At 33.8% G+C, this 11,745-nt stretch overlaps 1 protein-coding gene across 2 annotated transcripts; it reads left to right on the forward strand.

Moving 5' to 3' along the window:
• Positions 1-4,689: 4,689 nt before the first annotated feature.
• Positions 4,690-11,745, forward strand: LOC147412129 (nudix hydrolase 8-like). 2 transcript variants are annotated; one of them, XM_086456645.1, is made up of 9 exons: positions 4,690-4,833; positions 6,110-6,390; positions 6,529-6,612; positions 7,215-7,352; positions 7,441-7,518; positions 9,355-9,405; positions 9,554-9,588; positions 11,046-11,154; positions 11,486-11,745. In XM_086456645.1, exons 1-9 carry the CDS (start codon positions 4,719-4,721, stop codon positions 11,660-11,662), a joined length of 1,068 nt encoding a protein of 355 aa, XP_086312771.1. In that variant the 5' UTR covers positions 4,690-4,718; the 3' UTR covers positions 11,663-11,745. The 2 variants fall into 2 exon arrangements, with proteins under 2 accessions (XP_086312771.1, XP_086312780.1); XM_086456654.1 differs by having other exon boundaries at positions 6,547-6,612.

Below are 11,745 nucleotides of genomic sequence, written 5' to 3' on the forward strand. Positions count from 1 at the left end.
TTCCCATATAGTTTTCAACTTTGTGAAGTAAATGCTAACAGAACTCTGTTCTTGACGCAAATTCATCAATTCATGTTTAAGCTGAAAAATTCTAGGTCCGTTCCTCTGTTGAAAACGATCTCTAAGATCTAACCAAATCTCTCGGGCAGAAGTAGCAAAAATAATACTGGCAGAAATTTCTTTTGAAACCGAATTTAATATCCAAGATATGACAATATTATTATTACGAATCCAGGAGTTGAACAAATTAGCATCGGTACCTTGAGGTTCAGGAATGGAACCGTCGACAAATCCCAATTTGTTCTTCACAGATAGTGCAATTAACATCGCGCGACTCCAATTGGTGTAATTCTCACCGGTGAGCTGTTGCGAGACAAGCACTTGCCCAGGGCTATCAGAATGATGAAGATAGTAGGGATTCGAAGGTTCTTCAATGGCGGAACGATTCGAATTGGTACGCTCTCCAGGATTGGAATCACTCATCGAGGAAAGATTCGCCATATCGATGAAAATAAGAACAATCAACGAAGGAAGAAGAAAACAAGCAAATTTGCAGCAGATCAGATCTGCTCTGATACCATATTACACTCAAGAAGAAGAAGATGATCTTCATTCATATATTCCAAACAATACAGAAGCCAGCTATTTATATAGCCACTATTACAATGAAGTAGTTATAACAGAAAGCATAATGAGAAAGCTATCTAACTAACTAACAGTTACAACAGATTAACAACTAAGCATTATTACAATATTTACACCCTAATACCAACTCTTCTTACTAAAAGAACGAAATTGTGGAAAGTCACGCATTATCGCCACATCAATTTGTATTAATTTAAGAGTCCTACTAGCCTTACTAAGTTAGCAAGGATTTCACCCTTACTAGGGTCCTTGGGCTCACCTCATGGCATCTAAAAAACATGTTCACATGCTTTAGGGTCGTTGAGAATTAAATTTTATGGAAGTTAATTAGGAAAAAAAATATTTTGGAAAAATATTTTTTTTCGTGTTAAATTTTAATTTTAAGTTTAGGAGTTATGTGAAAGTTTGGTAACAGTCCATTTTCAAAATCTTTGATTATTCAAAGGAAATTCATTAATTATTTTTTTTAATCTGAGTTTTTGTTTTTAATGAAACTTAGAGGGCTGTTGGATTTCTAATGTGGTAATTAAGCGAGACAGCCATTATAAGATTCAAAATCTTATTATATTAGTAAGGAAAGTACTTCACTTAATTTAACACTCCACGACATCAGATTTTGAGCCTGACTAATGGTCCTTTTGCTCAAGACTCAAAGGGATTACCACTTCACCAGCATTAATCTCCAATATAAAAAAAAAGTGCAATGTGCATAGAAATGGGTCACCTTCTAGATCATGACACATATAGGATTGTGTGCATGACTTGTTTAGGAGTCTCATGTGTATTAAACACTGTTCAAATCTTGCACGTAGAGACCATTCCTATAGAATAGGAATGGTGTCTATGTAGCGTATTTTGGTAAGTGTTAAGTCTCAATTTTCGGTAAGTGCTTATTTAAGACACATTGGATTCCTAAACAAGCCGTTTTCTATGACACACAGCCCAATTTGTTTATTCTCCAATAATGTCACGTAGACATTGTATTTTTCCATTATCCTCTTGATTGCAATTCTTTTTTTTTTCTTTTCTTTTTTCCTTTTCAAAAGGATTTTAAGAAGGAAAGAAACCTATGAAGAAAGGTCGAGGGATTTCTGGTTGGGATTCTACGAATTGGTTCATATTCATGATATATTGACAAATTTTGGGTCCTCTATGTATTAATGTGGATATATGTTAAGGAAAATTACTTAAAGGACATTGGTGGAAGGATTTTTTTCTAATTAATCCCTAAGTTTTAGAACTTCTTTTAATAGAAAATTTAATAAGACTTTCTTTTCTAATCAGTGCCTAAACCCCATTCACCACATTTCTCACGATTGAATGTCTTAATTGTTCAATCTCACAGTTTTCATCCTATGGCCAAAACATATCAAATTGGATGATTATCTTCAAGATTGTTGAGATCTTGCAATCTTGAGGACCATCGTGGTGGTCCTCACTTGCATACACCTGAGCCAGGGATGAGGATGGTAGACCATTCATTTTTTGGAGGATACTTGATGGGGTATCAAAAAGACTGCTGAAAGGTATATATATCTATAATAGGGAAAAGAATCGAAGCATCCGATGCTTGGACGCAAGCACAGGACCACCCTTTCCTCTTTTTTCTTTAAAGGAAAAAAATTAACAAGAATCGAACACAGAATCTCTTGTTTCATAAATTAGCACCTTACTCATCAGCCCCGCTCAGGATTTACATATTATTCGTGCTTAGATAAGATAACATCAGTGTTTTGGAATAAATTGATAAACGCTGTCAATGTCGTAAAACATTATTTTATGTCAAACATAAATAGTTATAGTTAAATTCTTAAAATTAAGATGATTTAACTGATTAAATAAGTATGGACTCAGTCTAGTTTTGGAAAATAGAAAGAAAAAAGCAAGTGAGTTGGATCACAGACGAGTCATTGTCGTGGCTGACTCATAATGGGCATCTCACTTGGACACTTCTGAGATTGAGATGACTCATTTGGGACGACTTCGAGAGAAGAAACAAATGTAATACTAGGGCTAAAAATGGATCGGATTTGGAACCCTTTTTTATGCTTATTGGATCCAGTTTTTATCGACTCCAAATTTGGATCCAAATCCGATATGATACTTGGATTAGGCTTGGATTGTATTAAACTAAAATTCATATATTGTAGTAGGATTGGGTCCATACTGAGGAACATAACTGATATGGTTCGGTTTCAATCACCAAATATTGATATTCAATGCTTAAATAGTGTTACCCCACCTACTCTTTCATGATTTCCATGGTTATCTCACATATCACATGCTAACGACCATTTTTTGACCTCAAACATTCTCTACTCCATACAAAGACCATCTTTAACATACAAGTATTTGTTTTCAAAAAAAAAAAAAAGAATAACTTACACATCAGTGGTAAAACTATTCTCCGAGAAGTCCCATAACATCAAGGAGACTAAATCCACTTGCTTCAAATATAAAATCAGTGAATGGGCTAGGAAGAATTTGGAACTTATCTTAGCATCTAAAAGAGTGCAGGAATCAATCTAATGAACTTAGAATACTAGAGTTCCTTATCTCACACTAATAGTGTGAGAAATTATAAATTTACATTTGAATATCAAATGGATGTTATTTAAGGGAATATGAGAATCTAAAATGCCTCAAGTGCAGAACATTCCTCATCGGCCACATCTTTGGAATATGAAGCATATTTTGATATAAGTAGAAACCCTTTTTTTTTTTTTTTTAAATCTCCTTTGTTTATAATTTATATTGGATATTGTTATACCACCCGGACTTTAAAAACTTATAGGGACCTCCTTTGACCTTTTGACTTTGACAAGTTTCGATGATAAATGATGCAATTAATCCTTTATCGAACGAAATTTCAATAGATGGATATAAAACTAAAAAGAAATGACATGGTTGCACCTTCAAGAGCTTAGGCACAAAATTCTCAGCATCATTACGAAAATTCATTAAATTCTTTGAATAAGGGATCAGCTGATTGAATCGACAAATCAATGATTTATTTCTTAATCGTCAATTATGGTAACACTTTTACCCTCAAAATTATATATTTTTTCAACAAAGACTTTGTCATTTTGATTAAAATCTTCAAACTCTCTCTTATTTAGAAAGCAACACTATTTTTCAATCCCGGGGAGGCATATGCAATATGGTACTTAGTAAGGGAGGTAAGTTACAATACTCACAGATAATTAAATCAGTCATGAAATGGAGGGAACATTCTCACCACATTGATAAAGGAATATGCATACCTAGTTGATGATGTTATCGTTGGCCTATGTGATTAATTCATGCAACAATTATTATTGCCGAAAGTACCAAAATGATCATATATGAGGCCAAAATTATTCATCCAGACGTTTTTTTTTTTTTAAATAATAATTATCAAAAGAGTCATGTATCTGTTTCGGTGTTTATTTTTATAATATGGGTACCTACTGTACTAACAACATTTGCAATTTTACGTTTTTAGACTCATTGTGAACCTCAAATGAAAGAAAATGTTTTTTTACAAAATTATAATTGTATCTTGGGTTTAGGGTTTATTCTTGATTCTTAAGGTAAATTCATGTAAATGGGAACTCGATCTGAGGAAAATCAGTTTATTTGTAAGAACTAAATATATAAATTTGATAGAAGAGATGTAAAAGTAAATTCAATTTTGATGAAATGAATAAATACCAAAATGGATATATGTCCCTTTTGATAAATACTAAAAATTAAAACATTGTTGAGGCAGTAAAGTGTTGGCAAAATATTTAGCTGTTTTGGTAAAATGCCCATTATTATTGTTATATTAGTTTATACGAACAAGGTAAGCTTACAGTTGTTAGGGTTTGTATGTGGATAGTGTAGCTTAGGATGTGGGGCTCACTTCACTCAACTAGGATTATTGCTAACTACAAACTGAAATTGCCTAGTTGCACCCCTACTTATCTCCTCCTACAGGATTCCATATCCCATGCTTTTTCAACAGTTGCTTACCCATATGCAGCAGCTCTTTCCAACAGCTATATATATAGCCATGGCCATTTGGGGTCGTCGTAAAATTGGTGACAATAATGATAACGATGACGATGACGACAACTTGTATGGAGGGCTGGCCATCATCTGGTTTGTATCATCACAGAGGATCACACGTGAAACCAGGGATTTCATGGACAAGAAATTTCAATGGTGAGTGTAAAGTTTTTTCGTCTTCTTCATGAGAAGTGTTCTTCCAATACCGTTGTTGTTACTAGTATTCTTACTGAGCTAAGTTTCAATACAAGCATCTCTTTGTGTTTTAATTTTCTTTCTTTTTAGCTGTTTAAATTTTAGTATTTTTTTGCTATTAGTAGAGATTTTATAGAAAAGGGAGTGTTTTTTTTTTTTTTCCTTTTTCTTGTTATGACATATTTTTATCCTTTATGAAATATTTACGAAAACGTGATCAACTTTTGACGAATTTACCAAAACGTGAACGGGTACTATATCAGAGGTTTTAAAGTGACAATACCGCACCGCATGTATCAAGTGACCGTCTTGCAGGTTTCAATTTTGACGAGATAGTCACCATACAAACCAGCCAGTTTGTCACTTTAAACATGCAATCTCGTCACTTGAAATAAGGAAAGTTTAAAATTCTTTACAAAATAAATTATATTTAACATTTTAGATAGTTTATATTGCCATACCAGCTTTTTATTATAGCATATCAATCACACAATTAAATTGTTTTCAAGGTGGGGGTGGATATAGCTTTCTTACTTTTTTCATTATCACACTTTTTTCCTTCCTTATCAAGGGAGGGGCAAAGAGATGAAAGGATTGGGGGAGAAAGAAGAGGGAAAATACCTAATATACGTCCCTTTAATTAGGGGTGCAACTTGGTCCGGTTCAAACCGAGAACCAAACCAAACCAATAGCTTTGGGGTGGTTTGGTTCGGTTTGGAACAAGTTGTGGTTCGATTTTGTGTCAAACTTGTATAGAACCGAACCCCTATGCAATAAATAAGTAATTATTATTAAGAATTATTTTAGGAGTTAGAACATGGATTAGTTGTTTTTTGTGATAAACTAATGACTTTTTATAGATAGATTAGTGACTATTGTATGAAATTTTATGTTTATTATATGCTTGTTTTTTCATTAAAAAATATTATTTACAATTTATAGAATATTGACAATCCGTAAAATCGAACTGAACCAAACCAACTTTAGTTCGGTTTGGGTTAATTTGGTTCTAATGGAATTTGACTCAGTTCTAATTCTTATTTAGTAGAACCGACCTATGTCGATTTGGTTCCATTTGACCTCAAACCAAACCAAGTTATACCCCTACCTTTAATTGTTTAGGTAAGTGGGGATAATTTTATTAATTGGAGTGTTATAACAAAGAATTGGTGTGGCATTATAAATTATCATATTTTATTCCATGTTTAACTCTACAATAATTTGTATCATCATCCAGGTATCTCATACAAACCATTTCTCTCAACAAACTCAGTTGATAGACTGACTTCGTCGTCCTCCCAATGGACGAAGATGCTATTAGAAGGTGGAAATATGTCCAAGAGAAAAGGAACCCCAGTTGTCTATCCCAAGATCTCATCACCAATCACAACACAAGGGTTTCTTGATGGATATGATGATGAATATGGTGGGCTCACCATTGATCCACAGTGCTTGCCATCAAGCGCCAATGCATTTGCATCCATACTTCACTCTTCACTCTCTACTTGGAAGCTACAAGTTTGTTTTGCCTCTACACATCTTTTTTTTTTCTTTTCTTTTAGAACTCTGTTTATGGTATAGTTTTTAAAACTATGGTTTACTATCAAGATTATGTGATGACTGTTGAGGGAAAAATAACAATTTAAAAGCAAATAGGTTCAATATATATTGCAGGGAAGGAAGGGAATATGGCTCAAGATACTTACAGAGCAAGCTGATCTTCTTCCAATTGCCATTAAGGTAATTCGGGTTCTTTTCTTCGTGAGAGTTTCTATTAACACACCAACTTTTACTTACAACACATCAATCCCTTTGAAAATCATTAATTTGTAAACCACTTTTGTGAGATCAACCTCACATAAAATCAGCCCAATCCAAAACCTTTAAGCCATAGAGGAAAATTTTTGGCTCGCGACGTTGATTGTCAAATACTATCCTATTTGAGTTCGGCAGCCAACTTTAAGGAGCCAACACAGAGTCAATGCCTTTGTCCTATATGCGTTAAAAGTTTCAGAATGAGCTGACTTTTTGTGAGGATGATTTCTATGGTGAGGAGATTAGTCTCACCAAAAATCAGCCTAATCTGAAACTTCTAACCCCATTAGAAGTGATTTAGAATTGTGGAAGGTTGTTTTTTTACCATTTATTTGTAAACCAATTCTGATGGGGTTAGAAGTTTCAGATTGGGCTGATTTTTGGATTCTGATTATGGGAAGATCATTTCTTTAATCCAAACCAAATGTAACATGGGATTCTAAAATTCAATTATGAGCAATTAATAATCAGATTACAAGGCCAATCCAGCTTTCTTTATGGATTTCTTTACTTGCTACATATATCAGGAAGGTTTCAATTTTCACCATGCTGAGCCTGGATATGTTATGTTGGCATATTGGATTCCTGATGAGCCTTGCATGCTCCCTGATGGCCCTTCACATCAAATAGGTGTTGGAGGGTTTGTCATCAATGAACAAAGAGAGGTAATAATTAACCAAATTAGTTTTTGGGTTCAATTAATTTGGTTGATTTTTAATTTGTATCTCTCTTATTTTATATACAACAAAGTAGGTTCTTGTTGTCAAAGAAAAGCAGTGCCCTTGTCGTTGCTCAGGTTTGTGGAAGTTGCCCACTGGTTTTATTAATAAGGTATTCTATTATTTGGTTGTTGAATTTCATTTCCATGGTTTTAAGTATATTTTTAAAACTTGTGGAATGGACTCGAAACTCGGCTATGTTGACTCAACTCGATCGGATTTTGAAATGATTAGCCCTAGGAATCAACTCAACAAGTTAAGTTGTCAAGTCGACAATACACCAAGGTGGACCAAAAATTAACGTTACTGAGTTACGTCGATGGGACTACATTTAGCCTGTTTGGATACATAAAAAAATAACTTTTGGACTTTTGAAAGTTAAAAAATAATAAAATTTATTCGGATTCATTTTAGAAAATTACTTTTAGAAAGTTAAAATCCTTGTTTTCTAAAAGATTAATGCTGGAGTGACCTCAATGGGGAACATCTTTTTGTGGTGGCTTGTGTTTGCAGATACGTTTTCTCTTAGATATGAGTAAATGCATCTACGGACATGCATGCGCCACCCCGTCAAGGTGTCCCCCGTTGAGGTCTCTCCAGCACGACTCTTTCTAAAATGCAAAAGAAACTATTTTCTACTTTCTAAAAATTATTTTATTTCAAAGCTACTTTCTTCCTATCTACTTTTTATCCAAACGGGCTAATATTTTAAGAAAATTACCATTTTGTGAGCCAAATATAACAGAAATCCAATTATGGCTAACTTTACATTTTAATTTCCAAAATGTGAATATGTGAGATCGCGAGTTATTCAAGTGACGATCTCGTTGGTTTAAAGTGATAATTTCTCTAGTTTTTTTTCCCCGAAGTGACAATCTCATTGGTCTAGTGACAATCTAGCTAAATGTAGTAAACTTGTGAGATTGTCACTTGAAAAGTTATGAGCATTAGTTCCTCAGAGGCCACCCGCGAGAGCGCACCTTCACTTACCTGGTGCATGTGCCTCGGGACTTAGTCCTGGACAAAATCATAGTCTATGGACTAAGTGAAGCCTAGATACAGGCCCAATCCACTGTCTACAGGGACCCCAGTTATATAAAAAAAAAACCAATTAATTTTTATTTGACTAATCCAACTCAACCCAGAAACATCACCTTGACTTGACTCCACTCAACTCAATGGATGTAGGAATCGCTCTAGTTAAGATTGTTAAGTCCTAGAACTATCTCCGATTTCAAAACCAATTTTATGATTAAAATCGGATCCGACACGACCAAAATGATTAAAAAGTGTTATTTTGATATATCTTTCCAGGTTTTGGAATATTTGAGATACCCATGTTTCCAAAGAGAAGACATACCTTTTGACTATAAGGAAAGGCCTCATCCTCAATTTCTTGCCAAAAATCATTGATTTTTTCCCTTAAAATCCATCATGTTCAACCAGTATTTGAATATATTAAAAAACTCTGAATATTTGACTACCATTAATTTTCTCCCCAAAAAGACCATCCCTGATTTATTTGGCAAATTCATCAAAGCTAAAAGCGCTTTATTTATTCATTTAGTTCCATTAATTTAGAATATCAAATAGTAGAATAAATCCACTAACTCAAATCATGTGGATAACAAGTAGTACTGTCAATGGGCCAGGCTTTAGCCCAACCTAGCATGGACCAGGTTTGGGTAATGTAACTAGGTAGGCCTGTTTAGTTATAAAACCAAGTTAGGCTAGGCTTCGTTCACGTTTAGGCCTGGGCTTGAGCTTGGAAACTAGGCCCATCGGGTGGCCTGGTTTTTGGCAAAACAGTTATAGAAGTGGGTATTTTAGTAATTCAATCCATCGACGTACCTAAATTTACCCAAAAACATGTGTTTGAAATATTTGAAAATTAAGTTTAGCTCTGATAATGAGAGATAACTGAGTTTATGTGTTTGATATGTCTCAGTCAGAAGAAATATTTTCTGGAGTTGTAAGAGAAGTTAAAGAAGAAACTGGTGTAAGATAATTAACTCATCTCTCTCTCTTCTCCTTTTAATTTATCTATTATTATTCTTTAATCATAAAATAAATTGTTTGATTGTTTGCTAGATCAAGATTACTTTCTATCTTACATTTTATTTTATTTTATTTTATTTTAATTTCAGGTGGACACGAATTTCTTAGAGGTCATCGCTTTCAGGTAATTATCTTAATTTCTAATAAGCATATAGAGGAATCAAAGTAGTGTAGAAATTTGATTTATTGAATATTCTTAGATGAATATTACATGAACCTAATAGTGTATTTATAGAGATTAGATATTACATCAACCTAACTATAGAAATATATAAATATTCTACTTTATTTATATTCCTCATGTAGAATATTCTAACTGATATTGTTACACATTGTTTTCCATCACTATCTTTCTTTTGTGGTGAGATGCATTGACAATGATACAATGCATCTCATGCATCATATTCTCTTACAAAGTGGTTTTTTTTTTCGTCTCATTATCATGAACAAATGATAAATTGGGGAATATTTGTACGAATTACCAATTATAATTGTTCTTCAAACTCTCGAGTGTATTTTTCATATAGAAATCTTTGATCAAACAATAAATTCTATATTAATAAGATTACATAATTTTGACCTTAACGTGGGACTTCTTCTTAGATTTACACTACGGAGGAGGGGAACGAGTTTGATTCAAGTTAGTTGCATAAGAAACTGGAAAAAATTTAACGGGCAAGTAAGACTGGAAAAAATATTGTGGGGGCAAATAAGAGTGCATTTTCTTTTTTTTTGTGTGTGTGTGTGTGGGGTGGGGGGGTAATAGCGGCGGATTTTTTATCTGTCAGCTATCGTAATAACTCCTTAAGGCTTCGAAAATTTTTACGGGGGCAAGTGCCACCACATTAAATCAGACCCTTGCCCACTCTTACCTGGTCAGGGGAGATTCAAACTCAAGAATCAGCCAGGCCATCTCTGCAACCCTTTTGGGTTGCCATCAAAGGTTTGATGTTCTCCTTTTGAAAAAGTCTTTTTTACATACTTAATTCGACGCATGGACACCACGGTATCCAATCCATCTTTTATATATATACCCACGAATTAGATGGTATCAAATTAATAATTGAGAATGAACAGTGAAAATTTTCAAATTTAATAGTTAGAAGTCATTGACCTAAGTATGAATTTATAAGTCCATTAAAAAATTTACATGTTGGGTTAGCGGATCCATTAAAAAATTGACCTTGCTTTTTATACTTAAAAGAAATTGGACTTTTCTAACATGTTTCCTTGTTTCCCAAGGCTGAGTACATGTTCACTAACTAGAGATTCATTTCATATGGAAATCCCAAGGGAAGATCCTCCCATCTCAGCTGTTTGTTTTATGGGTCGGATGGAACTGGCTTTGGGCACAAAATTTTAGCCCAAACCAGGTCTATCTCTAAGTTTGGCCCACTAGTACTTACCCTATTTATGGGCCTAGCAACACAAACCAAACCTACATCCGGATGGGCCAATCTTCCAGCCCATTGACATTTGAGTTACTTTTATTTCCTTATCTTCTTGTTGTATTGATTTGTGAGCTGCAAATATCTGCATTTTATAATTTTGGTTGATTATAAATAAATAAAATGTCGGCAGGCACGTCCACCGAATGGCGTTTGAGAAATCGGATTTGATGTTTGTGTGCATGCTTAAACCTTTGTCCTCCCACATCACCATCGATGAGAAAGAGATTCAAGCTTCCAAGGTGAGTAAGCCCAAAATAGCAAAAACTAAATTGATTGGTCAGTTCAATTTTTTTGTTTTGTTTTGGCTCTATAATTTAATTTTGACACATTGAGCTATCTCAAAATATTTCAATTAAGACAATCTCAATTTTTACACATTGAAACACTATATTTGATTGGTGTCATTCGTATCAAAGAATTCGAGAACTTCCTTTTCCGTTTTCTTTTCCTAGATACTTTGTATGTAGACCCACATGTCACCATCTCATTGGTTTTCATCCCTAATTAAGGCACAATCTCTCCATTTTGATTTTGATTGATTTTTTTATATATTTTTTTGTGTTTCTTTAGTGGATGCCGCTTGACGAATTCGTGGGACAATCGTATTATCAAGAAGACCATATGCTGAAAAAGGCCATTGATATTTGCATCGCGAAATATGAAAATCGTTACAGCGGATTTATTGCTCATCAACTCATCTCAAAATTCGATGGGAAATTATCCTACCTTTATTATAATAATTTCTGATGAAATTTAAAAGTTTAGGGTCCCTATTTATACTTAATGAAAATATCAAAATATTGTGTGATATATTATTGATTTTCCATGAA

This window comes from Akebia trifoliata, chromosome 1, assembly GCF_017979445.1.
Source record: "Akebia trifoliata isolate Shusen 1 chromosome 1, ASM1797944v1, whole genome shotgun sequence".
NCBI lineage: Eukaryota > Viridiplantae > Streptophyta > Magnoliopsida > Ranunculales > Lardizabalaceae > Akebia > Akebia trifoliata.